Source organism: Mauremys reevesii, linkage group 4 (genome assembly GCF_016161935.1).
Source record: "Mauremys reevesii isolate NIE-2019 linkage group 4, ASM1616193v1, whole genome shotgun sequence".
NCBI classification, from domain to species: domain Eukaryota; kingdom Metazoa; phylum Chordata; order Testudines; family Geoemydidae; genus Mauremys; species Mauremys reevesii.
This window is the reverse complement of record NC_052626.1, coordinates 128,195,616-128,220,253: the sequence shown is the minus strand read 5'-3', so window position 1 is coordinate 128,220,253 and position 24,638 is coordinate 128,195,616. Positions and strand designations below refer to the sequence as shown.

The 24,638-nt window shown below is 50.7% G+C and overlaps 1 protein-coding gene across 7 annotated transcripts in view; it reads right to left on the bottom strand.

The window, feature by feature from the left end:
- ITPR3 (inositol 1,4,5-trisphosphate receptor type 3) overlaps positions 1 to 24,638 on the bottom strand; it is a 105,389-nt gene that overhangs the window by 43,120 nt on the left and 37,631 nt on the right. For 6 of the 7 annotated variants that reach the window (XR_005597576.1, XR_005597577.1, XM_039534702.1 and 3 more), the window contains 13 exons: positions 15,891 to 16,012; positions 10,474 to 10,560; positions 9,149 to 9,307; positions 8,384 to 8,482; positions 8,126 to 8,209; positions 7,514 to 7,660; positions 6,706 to 6,801; positions 5,678 to 5,728; positions 4,444 to 4,586; positions 3,775 to 3,874; positions 3,171 to 3,331; positions 1,199 to 1,340; positions 206 to 367 (listed from right to left, as the gene is read on the bottom strand). Coding sequence is in view for 5 of the 7 variants with exons in the window: in XM_039534700.1 (XP_039390634.1) it covers positions 206 to 367; positions 1,199 to 1,340; positions 3,171 to 3,331; positions 3,775 to 3,874; positions 4,444 to 4,586; positions 5,678 to 5,728; positions 6,706 to 6,801; positions 7,514 to 7,660; positions 8,126 to 8,209; positions 8,384 to 8,482; positions 9,149 to 9,307; positions 10,474 to 10,560; positions 15,891 to 16,012 (1,553 nt within the window). In the remaining 2 variants the exon portion in view is untranslated. Of the gene's footprint in view, positions 1 to 205; positions 368 to 1,198; positions 1,341 to 3,170; positions 3,332 to 3,774; positions 3,875 to 4,443; positions 4,587 to 5,677; positions 5,729 to 6,705; positions 6,802 to 7,513; positions 7,661 to 8,125; positions 8,210 to 8,383; positions 8,483 to 9,148; positions 9,308 to 10,473; positions 10,561 to 14,241; positions 14,620 to 15,890; positions 16,013 to 24,638 lie in introns of those variants that run through there. The other variant, XM_039534704.1, reaches the window with a different exon arrangement.

The following is a 24,638-nucleotide window of genomic DNA, read 5'->3' as shown; positions in this document are numbered from 1 at the left end:
CAGCTTGCTAACCAAATCAGCAACCCGTGCGAGTGGGTTCCTGGCTTGCTCCTCTTTTGTGATATGGACGTACAGAGCCTAGCACAATGGTGCCACAGTCCCCAATTAGGGCCTCAAGGTGCTACCGCAATACAGATGACAATGTACCACGTGGGGCCAGGAGCTGCAGCCAGGACGACCCGGCCACCCTGCCACATGGACCCACCTGGTTCTTGCGATAGTCCTCCTGGGAGTGCCGCAGCACCCGGTAGCAGAGGCGGAACATGTACTGATAGGGAGCGTTCTTCTGATCCGACAGCTCCTCCAGCCGCACCAGGGGGCCTTCCCCTCCTTTTTCCTTGAATGGAGCTTTCAGGATCCCAAAGATCTAATTGAACACAAAAGAGGGAAGCCGGAAGGAGTCAGATTCCAAGCTGCTCTCCGCAGAGTCCTTCTCTGCTTTCAGAGCTGCAGCTCAGTCCTCTGCGTCTAGTCACAGGCATTTCTACGGTGCTCGTTACCTAGGGGGTGAGATAAGGGAGTGCCTGCAGGCAGAGCTTGGTTAAACCCCCACTGCTGCAAACTCAAGGCTGGGGAAGGCCCCTTCCACGGTAGTTCAAGGGATGCAGTGGGTCCCCTCTGGAGACCTCGACTCTGATCACAAGCAGAATGAGTTGGACCATCTAAGGCCTGCGTGGAGATTTTGTGACATCAAAAAAGCACCCTACATTGCATCGGGCTCCAAAGGAACCCAAGGCTGGAATAAGAGTGGGGGCTGCCGGTCAAGTTTGATGAGTGTCAGCAGAGCTGCGTGTGGGGCACAAGACTGACAGCCGTGGGGAGCTGCAGGTCAGGACTGATTGGCATCCGTGATGGAAGAGGACAGCTTGCATGACACCAGCACCAAGGATGACTGCCCTCTGGCCAATTTCTAAGAGCACCTTATTTTAATGACCTTTCAATTGACCAGCTTTGCCCCCACCCCCAACTATGAATAACTTCTAACAATAATTATGTAAAAATGCCCTGAAGAATACAAGCTGGCTGAACAGACTCACAGTCCGCAATTCTCCAGTCTCTCTCTGACCAGCCTGTCCCCAAATTCCTGTTCCCCAGCGCATATTTTCCCCACAGCTCAGTGAGGGTTCAGTGGCTGAATCACTTTGGTTCAAACCCAAATCCGCGTCCCTACGTGTCCCTCCTCTCCCATCCTGCTCACCTGTTTCAGGATGTTCTGCTCCCGCATGAGTTTCTGCCTCTCCCGGTTGGGTTTGGTCACCATGATGTCCAACACATTCTGCCCGTTGTTGGGAACGTCGCTGACGAAAAACACCAGGTCCTCTAGCAGCTGGATCACAAACCTGCAAAGCGGGCAGCCCGCAACATCATTATCGGCAGCGGGTGCATCCACGCCACCTGGGACCTCAGCAGTGGGAGAGTTAATAACCAGAGAACAGCCTAGAACCGCTCTTAATCTCCAAACTAACCCCCAAATGTTGGGTGGTTCATACAAAAGAAATGAGACCCAAGTTGGGTTTTGAAGAACTTACGCAGTGTATAGAATGTGTATTGGGCCTCTGTGCAGGAGAGAATTTAACCCCCATAATGTCCATGGGGAAGTTATTCCCTGACCTCTTAGAGCTTGATTTATGCCCTGAAGCATGAGGGTTTAGACCCCTTATAATTGTGTGGAACCAGAACAAGAATTAGATAAGTTCATAGAAGATAGATCCATCAATGGCTATTAGCCAAGATGGTCAGGGATGCAACCCCATGCTCTGGGTGTCCTTAGCCTCTGACTGCCAGAGGCTGGGAGTGGACGACAGGGGATGGATCCCTTGATGATGGCTTGTGCTGTTCATTCCCTCTGAAACAGCTGGTGTTGGCCACTGTCAGAAGACAGGATACTGGGTTAGATGGACCATTGGTCTGACCCAGTATGGCCATTCTTATGTTCTCATGTGTATTCAAACTAAAGTACATAAAGAATTTGGCTTGGACAGCAGGACTAATATCCTCCCCCTTGCGAACAGTCATGAGTTTGAGCATCATGAGTGGTCAGGACCCTGGTTCTCCTCCACAAAACATAGCCCTTCAGCCAAGTCTCTGGCGCGCCGCAGTCCAAGGGGCTCAGCTTGTCTCCTGGCGGAGGGGTGGCAAAGGGGAAGTGGCTCCGTCTGTCTGCGTCACCGTATCGCTGTGTTTTGCTTAGGAAATGCCAAGAACCCACCCACCTATAAATAACACCGCGACTAACTAACCCGGCGCTATCAGAGGGCCATCTCCCAGTTCCTAATTTATTTCTCTTGTTGCAAAGGAGGGGCTGGCACAGGCCCGACACAATCTGATTTCCTTGCTGTGCCCCTGGGGAGGAGCAGGCTTGCAATCAGGCCACCGGCAGGGAAGCTCTAGGCCGAGAGCCATGCTATGCCATGGGTAACAGGGACACGGCCCGGCCCACAGACCCTGCCTGCTGCCACCCAGCACCGGAGGGCAGGCTGCACTCTAGCTAGTAGGATTGCATGCTTCGTTGCTTATTGTAGGCTGGATATCCAACTAGGCCTCTCACCCACCCCCCACCACATCCCTTCTGCATCCCGAGTGACCATTTGGTCAGGATACAGGGGCGGAGGTGTGAAAGGCCTGGCCACAGTAGCGGTGACAGGATCAGCTGAGGGCGAGAAGCCTGACTGGGGGGGCTGGCCAGTGTTGGGGGCTGAGACGCCTTGCCGGGGGTGATCTCAATTGGAATGGAGACTAGGGAGCCTCCCTGAAGGACCCAGCTAACTGGCTTGGAGAGGCAAGAGGCTTCCAGCAGCATAATTTCCACCAAAGTCAGGCCCCCAGAGTGTCCATTTGGTACTGCAGGCAGAGGAAGATCTCTGGCACCCTAACTCTACCCGCTAACTCTGTGCTCACTGCCTCACCCCTGCACCAGAGTGACTCTGCTCCCCTCCCACAGCCATCTGGGAGGCGACGTGACCAAATGGTGATCTGAGTGGAAATCAGGCTTTCCTGGGTTTCACCAAAATCCACAGGGCTCAGCACACTGGAGCCTCCAATGCTCCCTGAGACTCATCGGATGCAATGTTCAAAAGTCACAACATTACAGACAGACAGAGGTGCCTTTGAGATGAGCATGGGCCTGGCTTTGCTTGGCCAATGGTCAGGAGCATGGCTGGGTTTGTTACCTGCGGTCATTCTGGCTGATGAAGCCCTCGTTCATCTTCTCCACCACGTTGGCCAGCATGGAGCTGGCATCATTGGCAAAATCCAGGTCCCGGATTTCTGACACTGGCACAGAGACAATGGCAAAAGCTTCTTTGTCCTCCTTGGTGGGGCAGGTTCCGAGCTGAAAGAGAGAACCCAGTGTCACCCCTCACTACAACCCACTTTGGCTCCAGTGAGAGCATCTGCTGCAGGGTCAGATATACATGGGCATCTTCTCAACACTTTACCCACTACAACGGTGGGCTCCGGGTACACCCCCCACACACACACACACACTGCTATCTACCACCACCACAGCACATTTACTCCATCCATGGTGGGATGAATGACCCACTCTACCCCCTCCCTACCTCATGGCTACTATCAGCTATTGCATTGGACAGCTAAGTTGGGTTCTAGGTTGCTTTGGTTGGGCTCTAGGTTTCTTTGGTTGGGTCCTAGGTTTCTTTGGTCGGGTTCTGGGTTGCCTCCTGATGATGATCAAGAACCTACAGGGACACAAACTCTGAATTCTAAGAGCTCATAAGACCCTGCAGCCAAGCTGTGACCAAGCGTGGGACGTACCATGAGACGAATCGGTCTCTCTTCATCGATGTCAATGGGCACGTCAGTGCTCTGGATCCAAGTGTTCGTACAGAGGTGGCGCAGCCTCACGTAGGAATTCCTGAAATCAGTACAATGAAGGTTCCGTTCCTATCGCTCTTTCCATCCAGAAAGGCCTGGAAGCACTTTCCAGATGCGTAGACGGGAATCACGTCAAACTTCCCCGTGCTGAAATGCAGCCACCTCTGGAGTGGGACACGACAGTCATTCTGCACCAGCAAGCCTACAGAACACGATTTGGGGCAGGAGAGAAACAACGCAATTCCTGCAGGGGAATTAGGGGAGTCGACACAGTCACCCAAGCAGGAATCAGGCCAACACACAGCAGCTCCAGCCATGCAGCTCCCACCAGTGAGCTGGCTCAGCACTGACTCAGCGAGAACAGGGCCACTTACACTTTTCCTTAGAGGTCCCCCAGCCAAGAGTGGACCAGGTTTCAGTGCTAGGCTTTCAGCTTGTCTGACGGCTACTCCATGCTCCCTTCCTTGACCCCAAATCTTCCCCCCTCCTGAAGCAGCCCAGCCTCCGTGAGACTGTGCCCAACTGGTGAATTAGTTCTGAATTGCCACCAGGCCATGAAGCTGACTGAATCGGTGAGGTTTCACAGTGGACCCAGGCGTCCCCACGTACCGAGGGACGAAGGAATCCGTCTTCTGCAGCGTGGTGGGGTCCAACTCAAAGAGGGAGGCGATATCATTCCCATGGGGCACGGCCACCAGCCGGTATTTGATCTTCTCCCCCGTTTTCCTCCGGCTGGAGCGAATAGTCCCGCCCTGCACCAAGGGAAGCAGCTGTTGAGCATGGTACCAAGCGGTTGGACGTGGTACCAAGCTCCCACATGCACACGTGCTCTAGGGGGAAGGCGGGTCAGTCTCGAGACACAGCAGAAGCTTCCAAGAAACTGGGCAGGGCCTCGCAGCACGAAAACAGTCTCACACACACGAGGAGAGGATTGGCATGCACCAGTGGATCTACAGGACCAAATCCACCTCTATGGCTTCCCAAAGGTACTTGGTAAATGGGGTAAAAGAACCCCTCTGCCACGGGGCTAGGAAGTCGTCTCTCTTCTACCACCACCTCATCTGCACGCCCTTCCAGCATGCTCTGGGCTGTGCGAACCAGAGGTGCTGACTTCCCCTCTGCCCGGTGGGTGCTCGACCCATCTCTGTCCCTGGCCCTGCCCCTGCACTGCCCTCATTCCACCCCCTTCCCCCAAGTCCCCGCCCCTGCCCTGCCTCTTCTCCACCTCCTCCCCTGAGTGTGCCTCGTCCCTGCTCCTCCCCTCCCTCACAGAAAGTCCTAAATGTCACCAACCAGCTGTTAGGTGGCTGGGGAGGGGGGGGAGTGGGGATGCGGCGCGCTCGGGATGGGGAGGAGCCGAGGCGGGGGCGGAGGGAGCTTGGCTGCCAGTGGATGCGGAGCACCCACTAATTTTTCCCCATGGGTGCTCCAGCCTTGGAGCACCCACGGAGTCGGCGCTTATGGTGCGAACCCTCCAGGCAGTTAGATTCCAACCAGATGTAATAATATCTGCAGGGGGTGCACTCGGGACATTTGGCCACTGTGCTACACGGAGATGCCTCGTGGAGCAGGTACACTGAGCAAGGCACCCTTCCAGCATTGCCATGAGCACCACATCCATCAGAGCACAATACCCCTCCAGTGTCACCCTGAGAACCAGGTGCTGCTGTTCCCCGGAATCTAACTGCACCTGCTCCATCCCTAGCTGGGCCAATGGCCTGTTCTGTTACGATGCCGATTCCCTGTGTGAGAGTCTCAGTGGATGAGCACGGAAATTACTTCCAGGCCCAGAGACCAGCAGCAACTCAGCCACTAGCCAAGCAAAACACAGCTCAGAGCTCACCGTGGGTCCAGCCTTAGGATCGGCGGCATCTCCTTTGTAACTTGGGTTTTCCTAAAAAGTGAACGAAATATTAAATAACTAACTATATAAACACAAAAGTTGGGCCGTTGACTCTGACCCTTTCAAATTCCAAGCAGCGGGTTTGTCACCTGGTCTTTCTTCCGCTGACTTCAACGGAGACATGCCAGATAAATCTTTCTTGGATGTCTCGCTCTAAAATATAGGTTCTAGCCTTCACCGCACCATGTGGCCTTGAGTCAGGAATGGGCGGACAAAATGTTCTGGCCTGTTGTATGGAGGTCAGTCTAGATCGGTGGTTTTCAACCTGTGGTCCCTGGACCCCTGGGGATCCACAGACTCCATCTTAGATTTCCAAAGGGGTCCGCACCTCCATTTGAATTTTTTTTTCGTGGTTTACAAAGTTTAAAAGGTTGAAAACCACTGGAGTAGATGATCATTCTGGCCCTGAAATCTGTGAATGCCCTGGAGGACGAGCAAGATTTGGTCAGGAGTCAGAAAAGAGTTAAGCACTGCTGGCCAAATTCCTTTTCGTCAAAGCAATGGGGTTGTGGTGAAAGGACTGACAGTACAGCTTGGCCTGGGATGAGCAAATAAAGGACAGCAGGCCAAGCGGAAAGGGAAAACGTGAAGAGCAAGTTTGACAAGTGAGTGCCAGCTCTGGGGGCTTTCTGCTGGGCAAATGGGCAAACAGCCATGGCCCTGGTCCAACCCTTGGAATCTCTGCCTCCTATAAGCCAGGAGGAACTGGGAGGGAGCTGCGGACCCTCCCGTCAGAAAGGGCAAGGAGCCTCCCAGGCAAAAAGTTTTCAAAGCACCCTATAAACTGAATTAAGGTGAGCTTCAGCCCCAAAGAAAATGTGCAGGGCCCCCACGCAGAGCGTGGCCCTCCAGAGAGCGGTTGCTGCTCTGCATTACAGGCAAGATTGCAGTCCCTTTGCAAGGGATGGCAAGGCCTCAGTGGCAGCAGGAGCGGGCCCTCTCCATCCAGCCCCCTCTGCCAATCTTACCTCCGCAGCCAGATAGTTCCCAGTGGCGAGATGCTTGAAGCGGTATAGGCCGTTCCAGTGCCCGGCTCCACCTCGGCAGGGATCGTGATGGACCACCTGAAAGGCACGCGGGGAGAGGAAGGAGGATCCAGGGATTAGGGCGCTAGCCTGGGACTTGGGAGACCACACTGAATTCCCTGCTCCGCCACAGACCTTGGGAAGTCACTTAGCCTCTCTGTGCCTCAGTTCCCCACCTGTAAAATGGGGATAACAGCCCTGCCCTGCCTCGCAGGGGCATTGTGAGGGGAAATGCAGGAAAGGGAGTGAGGTGCTCAGAGCCGAAGTACCTAGGACAGCTCTGTGGTGGGTCAGGTGGGGTGGCTGGGACAGGTACACCCCAGAGCAGACACGGCTTCCAGCAGGGAACAGGAACCATCTGAACCCTCTAGTTGTTCATGGTGGTAGATCCCAGGCTCTGCTTTGGGCCTATCATTAGCTCTGTGCAGCGCTATGGCAGCCTTGCTAAGGGGCAGCATTTTACGATCAGCCCAGGCAGAGTGTCTAGGCCTGAAAAGTACAGAAACAGCCATTCATTCTGTCAAAGCATCCGCTACGAAAGCGTGAACTCAGCTTCACCTGCCAGACTCCAGCCTGGGTCACCAGCAGGGCTGGAAGCTGGGACTGTCTGCACCAAAAAACACACCCCTCTCCTCTACCACCTGAGCTGCCATCAGCTGTCGGCGGTAGTAGGCTGTTATCCCCTGTGCGCACCAGCCACTAGAGAGAGAGCCGACATGCTCTTCCACAAAGGTGCTCCCCCGGGGCTCACCTCGACTTCCCATAGTGCATTGGAGCTGGTGGCGGACGTGGCAGACTGCCTCAGGGTGGTGCGGAGGAAGACGTGGATTTTGGCCTTGTACTCGTCGCAGGTGAGAAACTTCTCTTGCTCGGCATGGAACAGCCTCACCACATCCCCCTGCCAAGCAGGGATACAGAGAGGAGGTTACGAGGGAGGTACCCACGAGACACATGGTTCCGTGGACACCCTTCCCTAAGCTTCAGAGACAATATATGCACTCATGGGCCAATCAGGCCCAACCGCCTTCTTGCAGGGCTGTTGTCCCGCAGAGAGTCTTTGGGATTCAGGCAGCCTCAAGCTTATACCGGTGGCATGCTCAGCAGGGCAATCACATCCAGACGCCCTACTGCCCCACACCATTTCCTCCTCCCACTTCACTAGGTGGCGGGATGGGTGAAAGCTCAGGTTTTCCCTCTTAAAGGAGCAGAGCGCTACTCCCTGTGTTGGTACAGACTGGCAAAGAAAGTCAGATTGAGAGTCACAGGGGCTGGGCCGTCTCTCCCACCGTGTTTGTACAGTGCCTGGCACAATGGAATCCCTATCCAGCAGCCCTGGTGTGAAGAACGGATGCTCATTCGTTACCCCTTTCAGCACTTCCTCCATGTGGTCCCGGAACTGCATGAACAGGTTGATTTTCCAGCTGGTGTTGCAATTGACCGAGTTCACCTGGGAAAAAAGACAGAGAGATCGAGATGCTAGAGACGGGCCTGAAACAAAACAGATTGGGTCCAAACAAGTGCTAAAGAAGTACAGATCCAGACATGAGCATCGTGACTACTAGCCCTCCCACCGAGTCCCTACAGTGGGCTCGAACCCTTCCCTCCTCCCTGTTCTTGGTACCTCTTTGCAGCCGGCATTGTCGGCGAGCTCGTAGTTGCTGGCATGCAGTGGCTGCCCGGCATTCACAGGGTTCAGGATCACTTTGTCTCCCACGACTACCTGGGGAGGAGAATTAGAGGCAGGGGTGGGGGTGAGAGCATGAATATGGGGACTCTGCAGAGGGATGAGCCCTGGGCATGCTGCCTGCATGTCTCTTTCATGGTTGCTGATGTGGAAGTCTGGCCCTTAAGCATGGTCCTGCCGCCCTCAAGATCCTCCACCAGCCCCCATCACCTTTATTCTGCGAGCCTCTCTCTACTCACAGGGATCTGCAACCGGGATGCAGAAAAGAGACTCTCCCTATCTGGGAATGCACCATCAACGTTGTTGCACGGACAGGCTGGCCTTCGGAGGATGAGGGGGGTTGGGGGAGTCTGAGGAAAAGGGCATGTCCCCAATGCCCCACCCTCATCTGCTTGAGAGTGACAGTTGAGCCCCCGAATCCTAGAGGACACTGAATAGCTCCACTACCACCCACCTGACATCATGCCTCCCCCGTCCTGTAGTGGATCTGAGCTGAAAGCAGCAGGCGGGAGCATGGTCTAGTGGTCAGGGCAGGAGACTGGGAGTCAGGACTCCTGGATTCTATCCCTGGCTCTGCCACTCACCTTTGGCAGGCCGCTTACCCCTCACTGCCTCCGTTTCCCCAGCTGCCTCACAGAACACCAAGTATAACACCCCCCCGGAGCCTTCCCGCCTCGGTTTCCGCCTCCCCATCATACTCACATTATCTCCATTGCTCCTCAGTTTCCAAAAGGGCTGGATGAAGAGCCAGGAGCCCTCGTTGCCCGTAGCATCCAGTGTCACCCTCATGGCGTTCTTCTCCAGCAGGGCGGGGAGACGTTTGTTCACCGTCAGGTACTTGTTACTCTTCATGTGGAGAAGCTGGAAAGCCAAACACAGTGGCATCCCCAGTCCCTTCTAGGGCACCTTAGCCCAGGCAGGGAATTAGGGAGACCCTGCATGGTGGCGCCAGGCAGCACAGGCTGGGAGGGAGAGAGACCCACAGGGTCTGTCTGTGTCCAGCAGCCTCCTCCTTTATGTCCACTACTGCAGAGCCCTGTCTCTTCTCCACCACAAAGGACACTACACGAAGGAGGCCTGGTCTGCCCACATGGCCTTTGGCTTTTGCCTAGTCCTCCAGCCTGGCTCGCTAGGTTCTGTGTGGCACCCCAAGGCCCGAGTTACGGGGTGGCCTGAGGCTTTCAGGTCTCATGAAGCTGAGCAGTTGTACCCCAAAATCTAACCTGCCAGCAGCAGCAGCCCTCAAACAAAGGTAACTGCCAGGTGACAAACGAACACAAGGTCCCGCGGGTGCATGGCCAAGGCACTGTATGCTCCTTCAGCAGCCAAAGCAATTGTTTTCCTTGTCTGCTAATACTCGCCTGCACCCTCTCTTCCTGCGCAAGCAGACCGGACTGGGCTGCTGTTATAGAAGACGCAGCACTGCATAGGGCCCCCTGCATTCAAAGGGATGCATTTCCAGCTGCTCATTCAGTGGAGCCCACCGATGGGTGAGAATTTACTCCGGTGCTTTGTCACATCCCAGTGCGCCCATCCGCTAACCCACAGCCTGCAGGGTCTTAGCAATTCACCACCAGCCACCCAAACCCCTTTGCATCAACCAACAGGCAGGGAATGGACCAATCTTTAGCTACACCCCAGCTGGGGACTGAATCTAGATACCGACGTTTACTGCTCAGATGCTCTACTGGTCTGGGACAGAGCCCCGCCCCTTCCCTTACTGCCTGTGTAGACCCCTCTGCTCTCATACCTGAGGCCAGGTAATTCTGGGGCTACACTGCAATAAAACCCCCACAGCTGGCTTGATGTTTGGGCAGGGTTTCCCTGCAGTGTGGACATATCCTCCATTAGCTATTGCCTAGATGATCCTACTAAAACAAACACTTGAGTTCACAGGAGAAGCAACCAGGCAGCTGTGTAGGTGGCTGCAGCCCCTATCCCTGGATGCCCTGGGAGAAGAGAAGAGGCCACGCCGCGAGCTGCGGGCGATGGTGAGCCCAAGGGAGGGGAGCGCTCACGGCCCATACCTGGATGACGCTGCCGTACTTCACCACGTCCCCGTGCACCTTCTTATTCTCCGTATCGTTCTGCTTCTGCTCCATCTGCGCCGCATGCTGTCCGCAAAACACAGAGCAGGGCCCGGTGAGCCGCAGCTGCCTCCCATCAGGGTGCGTGGGGGAGGAGCATGGGGTAATAAGGGCATCTTCACGCCAGCCACAGGGGAGGGCAGGCTTGCGATCTACTTCTGGATCCCCTCCCTCTCCACAGCCATGGGCAAGCTCCCAGGCTTGGGGCCACGTTTCATAAAGCAGCCTGGGATTCAGGCTGCCTCGGTGTCTGGGGGCTCGATCTGAGACAACAAGCAGAGCTGCTCTGGCCGCTCCGAGAAGGGTTCTCAAGCTCTGAGAATCAGGGCCTAGGGGACTCCAGCTGGACACCCAGAAACCGATGCACCCCAAATCGGAGGGCACCTTGGAAAAAAGTTGGCCCCAGTCTTCTGGGCAGGTTGGCCCCAGGTCTTACTGTGAACATGAAAACAAGGGAGCGCATGACTTTGCACAGGACTGTGTAAACTGCCTCCACTTGAAATCCTGCTGGTGCAGGGAGGCCCCAGGACTCGGGAGGTCCCCAGTAGTTACCAGGGCCAGCTCTCCTTGAAACACTGGCGGTTACTGCACACAGGAGGCTGCACATTCTGACTCACCAGCTGGAGAAAGATGGCCATGGAGTAACCAGGAAGCTGGGAGAGAGATTCTGGAGTGGCCAACTGCTCTGAGATGCCTTGGAACAGGCCAGCCAGCCTCTCTCTCCAAAACCATGTGTGTTATCCATGCCTCTGCATGGTGTGTTAAACAGGAAGTTGTTGCTGTTGAATATATGGAGCGAGGAATGAATTCTCCCACAGGGCATATTTATAGAGGGAGTATCAGGGTCCGACTACATCAGCAGCGTCTCTCCGGGATTGAATGCCAGGCTGTCAAACTGTCCAGCCCAGTGCAGCTTACAGGACCTACGTGTGCCCTAAGGATACCAGTTAGCCAAGATTGTTCTAGCAGAGGCTACGCTTACAGCCGGTGTTTTGGGGAGTAAAAGGTCCTTAACTTATGGCTATGAAGTCTATGCAGATGACTCACAGCCAACGTCCATAAAGTTCTGGGTAGCCGTGGATTGCTACCGGGTGATTTTGTGAGTGGCTCATTGGGTTCAAGACACACTCAATTGAATTCCTGCAAGTGCAGCAGGGTAGGGGGGATGGGAGAACCTCTGCCTTTCCCCTTCTACTCTTCTATTCCTAAACCAGACTGCACAACACCGTCAGCCCAGTGGGTCTCCACCTTCTCCCCGGGTCATTCAGGAGAGAGGGGAAATGAATGCTGGTGAGACTGCAGTTCACATCGGGATCCTCCTGGCAAAGGACAGGAAGGAAGCTGTGGGAAGGGGAAAAGGAGCCCCACGCTGCTGAGAATGGAACAGACAGAAGATCCAGGGCTGGAAACCTCCCTTGCTATGAGTCAATCTCTTTAAAGAAACAGTTTAAAACCATTACCCATGAGTTAGTCCCTTAAAAGCAAAAGTTGAAAACAACTGCCCAAACAGGCAGGGCCACAACTGCAAATCGGCCTTGGCAGACGCTGCTGCTTTCAGGATGCTTCACTGACAATTAAAAACTCTTTAAAACATTGCTGCTACTTTTCTTTAATTAATCACTAATCCCTCGGAATCTTTGGATAAACATTTGCCTCTGTTTCCACTCCAGCAACAGGGGAGCGGGAGCCTGAGCACGCCCAGCTTGGAAGGGACCCCGAGGCTCAGCAGAAACCAGGGTTGCAAAAAAGAACTGTAAGGAAAATAAGCAGATGACCACACCCAGCAGCCCCCAGGGTGGATTTACAGGCAGCTTGGAAAAGAGCAACCCATTGAAACGGGTCCAGGGATGCAAGAAATAGAGAAAGTACGACCCATTACACCAGTGCTGCTTCTGAGAGCTCACTGTCTGCAGCACCGTGTGGCACTAAATCCAATTTCCAATCCCCCCCATGAAGCCCAGGCTGTTCAGATCTGAGGGTCTGGCTCCAGTGTGTCTCCAATGCAAAGAGCTCCCAGACGGGAAAGGAGTTGATGCTCCCAACTGGTTTCTTACCAAGTATTTGTCCATGTCACAAAACCACCAGGTGAGACCGAAGCCTGGTCAACACTAGACAATTAGGTCAATTTAACGACGTTGGTCAGGGGTGTGAAAAATCCACACACACACCCCCGAGCAGCGTAGTTAAGCTGACCCAAGTCCCTGTGTAGGCAGCACTAGGTTGATGGAAGAATTCTTCCGTCAACCTAGCTCCTCCCCTCGGGGAAGAAGATTAGCTACGCCGACGGGAAGTAGTGTCTACACTGAAGGGCTGCACTGGCGCAGCTGTAGCGTTTTAAGTGTAGGCAAGCCCTGACAGCCTCCTCTTGGGGGGGTATCAGTAGGGACATGACAAGTCTTCGCTGAGGAGCATCCGCTGTGGGGAGGGAGATAGTGGGACTGGAATAGCAGGGAGCTGCAGGGCAGGTTGGGGGAGCATCAGCACAGCTGCAGAAGGGAAATCATGCATAGCACCTGTCTGTGCCTCATGTCTCTAGTTGCTACCAGCAAAGTGAGACACTTATAAATATTAAATGCCTCAAAAACCTCCACCAAAAGAGGCACAAAAGGCCCCTACATCTGGCAACTAAACTAAGCATATTTCAGACCACTGCAGACAAAACGCCAGGCCTGGATTTCCGCTCTTTATTTCTGGGCTGCTACTATTTCAGGAAATTATTTCCTCTGGTTGAAAGATGGTTTAAACTTAGCTGGGGACGTGGATAAATACAACCTTGAATACCAGCTCCATCCTGGGATCTACAAGGGGCTTCAACCTGGGGCCAGTGTGAGTAGTACACTGCATAAAACTCCCTTCTAATCCAGGGGCTACCTACTGGCTTACAAATGTAAAATGGTGCGCACGCACACACACACACACACACACACAGAGGAGCAAGAAGTTGTGTAAGTTCTTTAGTACTAATGAGATCAGGACTCAAATCAGAAACATTTCACAGAGGACATCTCCCCCCCCGCCCCCCATACACACACACTCTGTCAGTGCTCTCACTATATTCAGTTGCTAATTTGATTTCATTAACAGCAAGCATATTTGCTGATATTAGAAGCTGTTTTCTAACCTACGCAGAAAAAGAGAGGGTGTCTATGCACAAGCTAATGTTATCAGCACAGATGAGGAAGAACAAAGTGATCATCTCTTGATGTCTTCAGATCAAGAGCGGATGCCTTTCTGGAAGATACGTTTTAGTGACACAAGTTATTGGGTTCAATACAGGGGTAACTGGGTGAAATTCTCTGGCCTGTGTTACACAGGAGGTCAGACTAGATGATCTAATGGTCCCTTCTGGTGTTAAAAATCTTGTAATCATCCTTACAAATTTACACAGTCATCTAAGACAACAGGCAACTTTTAGTATGGGCCTTATCCAAAGTCAACAGCAGTCTGACTTCACTGGGTTTTGGGTTAGTCCTATTTGCAGTATTTCCCAGGTTGCTTTGATCCTAATACTGTGGGGCAACTGTATGTATCTAAGACGGCACTGCTATATTTCAAGGGCAGTCCCTGCCAGCCATGGACTGCAGTAAGTGGACCTGCGGTCACTAAGGTTCTCTCAATGGTTCAGCCCATTCGCTCTATCTATCTTGCATTAGTTTAGTTGTTCATCTCTTAAAGATAGCGAGTCATTTTATTAATCATCCTTCTTACGTTTCCATAACGGCTCTCTGGATTTGCAGTCACATCACCCCATCCTCCGCCTGCTGAATCAACAGTGTTTTTGCCGTTGACTTAAAGGGGAGCAAGTCCAGAGAAGTGAAATGCAGAGACACGAACCCAGAGAAGTGAAGTGGATAACTCCAGTTGCAAGGATCCCGAACAGGATGATGTCTCTGATCTCCTGCAGACTTGCCACTATCCAACCTCCTGAAAGTAAGTCTATCACCTACCACTAGGGTGGAAGGAGGCAGGTATTTAACAGTGCAGAGCAGCACGATGCAATAAGAGGAAAGATTGCCAGCTACTGAATCACCTAGTACCACTTCTCTCTTGGACTTCCCCTGGAGACTACTGTCCTGCCCTGACACTCCTTAGCTTGGAAGGGCTGGTAAGCTCACGTAGCTACCAGGCTTCTAAAGTTGTTTGTGACTTCAGCAGGGCCCTCCCACTCAAAGGCCGTTGCTGTGGCGCTGTCTAGATTCCATGAGAAACTGGAAACTTCTTGACCTATAGGCCTGTCCCCCTGAACACGTCCAGCTCAGTCAGACAAACAGCAGGGCAGCCATTTTGTATTTTTTCCAAGGAGTATGTAGGGGTTGCATGTGAGCAACCTAAGAAATCAGGATCAATACAAGCCTGTAACTGATACAAACACAGTCTCCCTCGTACACAGTGGCCTATGCTATTCTCTAGCCTGTGTTATGCAGGAGGTCAGACTCGATTATCACCATGGTCCCTTTCTGCCTTAAAATCTATGACTCTCCTCTGTTATGGGCATGGCTCGATGGCTCCCAGAACAGTGTTCTACCCTGGCAGAAAATTAGCTGGAAAGACATAAGCTATTGGGCCAAATTCCTCATTGGCTTTAGTGGGTGACATTCCACAGAAGCCTCTGGAGCTGCATGGACCAGCAGAGTAGTGAATTTGGCCCCAGATATTTCTAACGGCAGTGGAAGCAATAAACCTGTCATCGGTTCCCCGATTCCACTGTCAAAGAGCGGCTCTGGCATGGCAAGGTCACAGTTCCGGGGCATCCCTTTCTGCCAAGGGTGGAGAAGCTGACATGCAATGGAAGCCACAAAAGATCCAAGGCTAGTTTATCTCATTACTGGGGAGGGAGCAGCAGTACACAAGAGCCTGCACGAAGGGTTTCTCATGCAAGTATAACCTACCAGTTCAACCGGTGTTATATGTCCCCCTCTAGTACCTGGACCATCATACTCAGCTCTTACCTAGCATGTCATTTGTAGATCGTGAAGTGCTTTACAAATGCAGGTAAATACTGATAACTCCATTTTACAGATATAAGATACGTAAGAGCCTACTACTGCTACCACCTAATGGAGTTACTGCTCTAGCTCAAGGGAGCGAGGTCCATGCTGATGATGGAAAATCACAGGGGGAGATTGCTAGACAGGGACAGGTAGAAGTGAGAAGAGACGTGTGCCCACAGCTACAGAGGTTTCCAAGAGAGGGCTCTGTCCTCCCAGGAGCCTGCCACAGGGAAAGACAATGTGTCAGGTCTTGTGTTGGGGGAAAGGTTGGCGAGTCCTCAGCCAGTACCTCTAACAACTTCACGACCTACTGCAAGGATTGTCGCCTGGAATTTCACCGGCACTCACTGGCCGAGCTCGCCTCACCTGGAGTTTCTGCAGCAGCACCACGTCAGCAATCTTGTCCTTGTCCTGCTTGGTTTGCTTGGCCTTCCAGTATTGCTTCTGGGCGGAGTAGCGGTTCATGGGACATACTTTGAAGAGACAGTCTAGAATGACAGAAGGCCAAAGGTTTCAGAGTAGCAGCCGTGTTAGTCTGTATCCGCAAAAAAAACAGGAGTACTTGTGGCACCTTAAAGACTAACAAATTTATTTAAGCATGAGCTTTCGTGAGCTAGCTGTAGCTCACGAAAGCGCATGCTTAAATACATTTGCTAGTCTTTAAGGTGCCACAAGTACTCCTGTTTTTTTTGCAGAAGGCCAAAGGGTTACAGTGTGTCATTATAAGAGCATGCTCAGTTCAGTCAGTGGCACATCCCCCATGGGGACCTACGTCTGTGGTTGGGCAATGGGGAATAAGGCTAGTCACGTTCAAAGCCTGTAGGGACACTGTCCCATTTCAGGTCTGAGTGAAGACTCTGGTCTTGCAATGAGTCAAGGGCACTTTGTTCCATTTCCGGAGGCCACATCCTCAGCTGGTGAAAGTCAGTTTACACCAGCTGAGTATCTGGGCCTCAGCTTCACATCTGATAAGTATAGAGGAATGGTCCTCAGCCAGGGTTACACATATCCCTGGGGGTACACAGGTCTTCCAGGGGTACATTAACTCATCTAGAGATTTACCTAGTTTTACAACAGGCTACATAAAAAGCACTAGCAAAGTCAGCACAAACTAAAATGTCATACAGACAATCACTTGTTTATACGGCTCTACATACTATACACTGAAACGCAAGTACAATACTTGTATTCCAACTGATTTATTTTATAATGATATGGTAAAAATGAGCAAGTCAGCAATTTTTCAGTACTAGTGTGCTGTGACACTTTTGTATTTTCATGTCTGATTTTCAAAGAAAGTAGATTTTAATTGAGGTGAATTGGGGGCACGTAAGACAAATCGGACTCCTCAAAATGATACAATCGTCTGGAAAGGTTGAGAGTCACTGGAGAGATGACTCAGTGGTTTAACCTGCTCCCTAACTTTCAGATCTATTTGCTCTCATCAGAAATTACTACACAAATTGGTAAGATTTTCAACCTGGGTGTTCTGCGGTGATAGTCCAGGTACATGCTGTGACAGATACGGCAATTTCCTGCATTTCCTTGGGGAGACCTTACTGAATTAAGTTTAACTCTCTTTGGGATACATTGAATTAAATGCAAAGTTTCTGTACTAACATGGGCCAGGATTGTAGGTGACCTGTCTAGGTGGGAGATGTAATGTGAGACCTGAGAGTTCAAAGGACCATATTGAAAATGTGCAAGGCAAGAATGGACTTTGGGACAATAACTGTTAAGTGGATTTCCTAGGGAATACCTCAGGGGAGGTGAATGCAAATTCCCCTGCTCTGGTTATGCACAAAGCCTGCCTTTGGAAGGGACACCCTCAGGACAGGGTCATTGTCTGCGGATTATCTGGTTCTGGAGACAAGATCAAAGACCCAAGCTGCATAAAGAAATGGCTGAACTGCTCTGCCTGGTTCTGGTACTGAATCTGAGACAGTTATGAATCTGTAACCATGGGGAAAACTCAGTTGTGGGGTTTGAAGGACTGACACCGACTGGAGCCTGAGGATGGAGCTGGGGTGACCTCTGCTAAGCCCATTAGCATGTACGCAGCTTCTTTTATTGTTTTTAATACGTTTCCTCTGTGACGTTTTCACCTTAAGAATAAATGTGCTTGCTTAGCAAGAGCTGTGTGGTAACTTATAACTGTAGGCAATGCACTGGGAAAGCAACATGCAGATGCTGGACTTTTAGCCAGTCTGGCTTGCTAGGGATATCACAGAGTAGGGAGGGAACTGCGCACCTTGGAAAAACCCCGGTCAGGAGGGAGGGAGACCCAGAGGTGACAGCTGGGAGATGGAAACCTTTAAGCTGGTGCCCTTGGTGGACCATGGACAGGGAATACAGGTTCAGTTACTTAAAAACTTTGACACTTGCCTCAAACAGGTCCTATCTGCACACAGTTACTACCTCTTCTGGCTACGCCAACGCATGGTCTGCACACATGCTGAGCCAAGTCAAACACCAAAGAGGAGATTGTGATGTCGTTTACAGCAGCGCAATCTAGAGTAACTCCTTTCTATTATGTGGAGTCACGCAGAATTTACTCTGGGGAAACCAACAGCAAAATCCAGCCCAAAGCTTGAGAGCTGCGGTCCCTAGAATATTAACGAAGACCATATGTGAAATGTTCTAAACAATTGGGTTCTTCCCCTCTGTTGTATTTGGAATACAGAACAAGAGAAACTGGCAGTAAAACTAGAAAAACAACAGTTAAGACGATCACTTCAACTGTTCTCTGAATTCACCAGGAAATCCCCCAGGATTCTGAGTGACTGAACATTCGGTCCATGAAGTGCAGCAACATCTCTCTTCGGTTGGGTATACCGTGCAGGGAGGACACCCGGACACAGAAGCTGTGGGAGCTTATTACTCTTTTAGTGGGTGTCAAAGTGTGACAAAGTCATGTAAAATGCTGTCTTAGTGTAAGTGCAATGTTGCCCTCTAGTGAATACTCACAGAGAGGATAATAGACTTACTACTGGTACCAGTAGCTACAAAAATGCTCTTTAAGCTCATTGGGTAAAGGCCTGTGTGTCGGGAGCCAAAGTTCAAGGGCTCTAACCCTTCCTCTCTAAATGTGTGAATTGTCTGACAACATTACCTATCCTCTGCCATAGATAGATGCATTACAGCCTCCCAGATTGTTCCAGTCTGCCCACTTCACCTATGCTGGTCAGTCTTGAGAGGTTTTTTTTGTGATGGAAGGGACCACAGAATGATCCAGACACCCTACTTTGTGCTTTGTGAATCGAAAAGCGAGGTCATACCTATGGGGGAAAGCCTCAGGGGCTGCATTTTTGATCGGGATCAGAAGGGGCTGGAGGAGGAAAAGATCACAGGCCTCAATCTCCTTAATTGCTCCTGAAAGAGCAGCCCAGAAACTTTAGACAGAAGAAAATCATTTTCCATCCTTGGCGCCCGACCCACGTTGCTGTTGAGCATGTATTTATTTACCTGGGAGTGACAAACAAGCAGGCACAGGGCATAGTTCTCTGTGCCTCTGGAGGGAAGCCAGGTTTCATGTCTCATTTCACAGGTCTGTTTGCTAATGGCATATCCCGTGCCAAGGAACCCTTGTGATGCTGTATCACTAGAATGGGACTCCGGGGTGGCTCTATCCTGCCCTCATGGTGGCTACTGGGTTTAAGTCCGGGCCCAAATACCACTCTAAGGGAGATGGCCAGGGAATCTGAGTCCAGACCAGAGGTCTGTGTTGCTGCCTCCTATACAGACCTGAAGTTATGTTGGCGTTTTCCTACATTCCCCCACAATGTGGTGGTTATACCAGAGTTACTGACAGAAACACTGTTAGCCCCCAGCAGCTTTTATCCAAGGATTTCAGAGTACTTTCATTAATTTGTTAATTAGGTTGCAAAGGAGCCTTGTGAGCTATTAAGAGATCAAAACCACTCCTCAACCTCCAGGGATCTGCAATCCAGAGCTGAGCATTAGAGCTGGCCGGGAATATTTTTGCAAAATGGTTTTGCATCGAAAAATGCCAATTTACCAAGACCAAAACCATTCGCCAAACTGTCAATGCTTCCCAAGCTGCTTCCCAAGCTGTCCAGTGGAAAACAGGTTTATGTTTTGAAATTAAACCTAATTAGACTAAAAAAAGTTTTAAAACGAAAAAATAGAAACAAACATTTTGATTGACCCAAACAAACCAACCAACCAGTTTTTCAGTTTGTGACTATTTGAGATTTCAACTTTCCATCCCAATTTGAGATGGGCAAAAAACTCTTGAAAATATTCCCAGGCCAGGAAAACGGTTTCCCACCCAGCTCTCCTGAACATGGCAGTTCATGCCCATCTTAGTATTATCCCCATTTTGCAGACAGGGCCACCAAAGCACAGAGATACAGTGCCTTGCGCACCGTCACACAGAAACCAGAAAGCCTGTAGCAAAGGCAGGATTTGACTCCCAGCCCTGTGATCTAACCACTGTTTCACCCACCAACCCTCTGGGAGGGAAGACTTGATAGTGGCAGGCTGGGGGAAGTTCTCAGACAGCATTAGGTTAGTTTCACCACTGCACTCCTTGGAGCAAACCCAGGGCAGCACACCTGTGCTCAAGTAGATCATGGCAGGGGTTAAACTGAACCGAATTTAAACACCTGGAGAAACCCCCTGAGGAGCAGGAACTAGAATTTTCCAGTGCAAAGGTTGAGCACAGGAGCAAATACATTGCTGAAATGTTTCAGGCCTGGCCAATCCAGCTAGGTGCTGAGCCCCTGCAGGATGCTGAGTGTGCACAGCACCTGACAGGCAGCACTCAGCACCGGGCAGAATCACGCCCCACATGTCCTTGTTCCATATACTCACACACAGCAATTACGCTGTCTGTTACACCCCCCACACAAAAGTCCATTAAAAAAAAAAATCACACACATGCTGTCATCTGCCCAACACCGTGGAGGAGTTAAACGCCTTGTTTGCTTTCTCCCAACGTGCCTCAGCGTGGGGCTGTGCCTTTCACAGGAGCCTGGGGGGGAAACCACAAAAAGGCAAGCGAACAGGACCTGCCAGGCTCCGTTCAGAAGGATGTGTTGCCCTGGCCAGCCCAGGCACTACACAGCTGAACTCTGCCTTTCTAGCCTCGGGGCAGCTAGAGGGATAGACTCCCAAGGTATTTTTCAAATCATTGGGCAGATTCTCACTTGCATGACACCCCCTTTAGGCCGCTCTGGCAGCAGCAAGGGGCTTTAAAGGGGGCAGAAACAGCTCCCTGAGAATCCCCGTGTGGTGCAAGGGCTCTATACCAGCACTGCACCCCGGCATAGGGGTTGGATCAGCGCATGGCCGGAATGCAGTGCTTCATGGCTACTCTCTGCTTCCTGGGGCCCCTAGGGGCTATGGGAAGCAGGGCAGAATGTAGAGCAGAGGTTCTCAACCTTTCCAGGCTTTCAGGAGGGTGATTTGTCTTGCGCACCCCCAACTTTCACCTCACTTAAAAACGACTCGCTTACAAAATCAGACATAAACATACAAGAGTGTCACAGCCACTAGTACTGAAACATTGCTGCCTTTCTCCTTTTTACCGTATAATGATACAATAAATCGATCGGAATATAAATATTGTACTTGCATTTCCGTGTACAGTATCTAGAGCTGTATAAACAAGTGACTGTCTGAATGACATTTTAGTTTGTGCTGACTTTGCTAGTGTCAAAGTTAGACTCAGGACTCTCAGTTTGTCAGACCACTCTGTTTTATTAGCACAGCGCTCTGCTAATAACACCCAGATAATGTGAGCACCATGCAAGACACAAACTATCTTATTTATACAGATAAAGGGTGAGAACTTAACAAGATAACAAAGGAAGCAGAATCAGATAAGTTTACCTGGGCTAGGCATGCAGATCTTATTTCCTTACTAACTATTACCCATCTTCTGTTAATGTTTCACCATTAGCACCATTGTTTATGCCTAATGTTTCTTTTCCTGGCACCTGTATTTCAACATTTCTTATTTCTGCTTAAAAGGTACATACAACATTTCTTTAATCCATTCTTATTTTTACAATATAATTCATTCTACTTTCACACTAGTGCTTTTTACATAGCCTGTTGTAAAACTAGGCAAATCTCTGGGATGAGTTGATGTAACCCCTGGAAGGCCTCTGTGTACCCCCAGAGGTACGCGTACCCCTGGTTGAGAACCACTGAGTTAGAGCAGCCCGGAGATTATTCTAACTTACACCAGGCAGGGCCCTGCACAGCCACAGAAGGCAGAGAATTCAAAGAAGGCTTAAAGTCACCTTAAGCCCCCGCCTGTGCCTTGCCCAAGAGTGACAATGGAGTAACACACAATCTGGATCACTGTTTGTTTTTTTCCCCCTCCTCTTTCACAGTGAAATGTATGTGACTGCTACTTTCCTAGCCATTATAACAAGGGGCTGAACACTATAGTCTGATTCACTGTGGAGTAGAAAAGGGCTGGGCCAGAACTGAACCTTCAAAGTCTGAAGGAGTTTGGATCCAGGATTTTGAACCAGGCCCATCTCTAGGGAGTGAGATTCTCCTGGCTGTTAGGACAAGGAACCATGATGTCTAAACTGCTAGCACAGGTTTCACCATGATCACCTTAGGCTGCTCCCATCCAAGTCAAAGACAAGAGGTACCACTGGCATCAGGATGGTGTCCTGGGGCTGCATAAAGCTCGCTGGCTTTTGCTCTCAGAGTCAAATGTATGCAACCCCAGGATGGCAAAGCAGAACCACACACTTGCAAGGTCTGTTCCACCTAGAAAGCCCACCAAAGTCACAGGACACAAGGGTTGGGGTGGGGGGGAAGAGTTTCACCCCAAGCTCAGGAGCTTTTGTCCCCATTGCACATCTTTCCATACCCAAAGCACAAACTGCTCACTTTTACTCTGGGTCAGAGCAAGGGAAACTAAGTGAGGACCAGAGTAAAACCTGCATGTGAGAACACAGAGAAAGAGAGATAGAAAGTGCATGGTGTGTCCCAGATCACGCTCAATCAACCCAAACACACAAAATGGCAGCTGTCCTGCAGCGGAAAGCAATGCCCATCACTTTCTATTTCAATTGGATACAAGGAGAAACTCCTACTGCAACATGTAATGATGGCTGTGGAACTCACTGCTGTAAGACACTATTAAAGCAAACAGCTAAGATCTGAAAGAAGATTAGGCACACAGCACTGGAAGTTACTGTAGCCAGGATAAAAGAGACACAAACAACAAACAACATTCATCATCAAGAATATAACCTGCAGCTGAGGAAAATTTCTCTCCCCCTGGGACACAGTGGTATTGCGCCATATCGGCATTGCTTGCAGTGTACACCATGCTGTAGAGTGTCTGGTGTATTGTGCATCTGGACTACACCATCTAATCAAATTAAAACAGAAGCTCCTTGGAGTGGGGACTGCTGCTTCCTTTATATTTTGCACAGCGCCAAGCACCTTAGATGCATGCCATAAACACTAATAATGCACAAGGAGGTCTATTATGGGGGAGGTGTGTTTATACCTTCCTTAGATGCATTTGGCCATCCCAGCACTGCCCTCTGGCAGCCTCAGGGGGTGACGAGGGGAGCACAATTTACCCAGACATGGGCAAAATGGGAAATGTTTGCATTAATTATTATTTGTAGGTAGTGTTGATGTAGCCATGTCGGTCCCAGGATATTAGAGAGACAAGGTGGGTGAGGTAATATCTTTTATTGGACCAACTTCTGATGGTGAAAGAGACGAGCTTCTGAGCTACACAGAGCTCTTCTTCAGGTCTGGGAAGGTAGGGAGAGTGTCACAGCTAAATACAAGATCAAACAGAGAGTTAAGTGTAAAAGTAGTGAGCACATATTCTAAAGATCCCTTCAAGGTGAAGTGGCCCGTTCACACTCCTGCAGTCACATGTCTAAACCCTGTGTCTTCATTCAGACCATGATTTTCAGTGTCTAGCAAAGTTATGAATTTAAGCTCCTAGGCTTGTTTTTTGCAAGTGTCGTGCAGGTTTCCTTTGAGGATGACTGAGAGGTCAGATACAGAGCAATCCCTTTGTGAAAAGTCTTCACCCACAGGTAATATGGTGTTTTTGTCTTTCCTGTAGGAATTCATTCGAGAGCGTATTGATGGTCTGGTTTCACCCACTTAGTGGTGGGCACTGATCATTGTATCAGTGGAGATATGTTTGCAGGTTTTGCATCTGTTGCTCTGGCGCCGCTTTGAGTTGGTGTGTCCTGGTCTGTGGGGAGCTTGCTTCAGATGATGAGCTTAGAGAGGTGTGTGGGGGCGGTTGTTTGAAGGCCAGAAGAGGGGGTTCAGGAAAGATTTTTTTTTTAGGATGGGGTCCCCATCGAGTTTGAACTGTAGTCATTTGATGATAACCTATATGGGTTCCAGTGTGCAGTGGTAGGTGACAACTAGCGGTGTGCAGTCAGAAGGGGTTTTTATTTCTGTATTGAAGCAGGTTCTCTCAGGGTATTTGGGTGGCCCGTTCCACGATGTGATCTACTTTTCTGGTGGAGTGTCCTTGTTTGGCGATGGCAGTTTTAAGCGCGTTAAGGTGCATATCCTGGACTTTCTCCTCGGAACATGTTCTGTGGTATCTGAGTGCCTGGCTGTAGATAGCAGATTTCTTGGTGTGCTTGGGGTAGTTACTGGATCCGTGAAGGTAAGTGTGCTGATTCAGGGTCTCTTGTATATTGTTATCTGAAGGGCAGGGCTGCCCAGAGGATTCAGGGGGCCTGAGGCAAAGCAATTTCAGGGGCCCCTTCCATTAAAAAAAGTTGCAATACTATAGAATGCTATATTCTCATGGGGGCCCCTGTGGGGCCTGGGGCAAATTGCCTCACTTGCCCCCACCCGTCTGGGCGGCCCTACTGAAGGGATCCATTGCTGACACTGATCACGGTGTCCAGGAAGTTGATGCTAGTGTGGGAGTGTTCCAGAGAGAGTTTAATAAATGGATGGTGGTGTTGAAGTTGTGGTGGAAATCTAGGAGGGAGTTTAAGTCATCTGTCCAGAGGATGAAGATATCACTTATGTATCCCATGTATATCATAGGTTTGGTGGTGCATTTGTCCAGAAATTCTTCAAGTTGGCCCATGAAGAGGTTGGCATATTGGGGAGCCATCC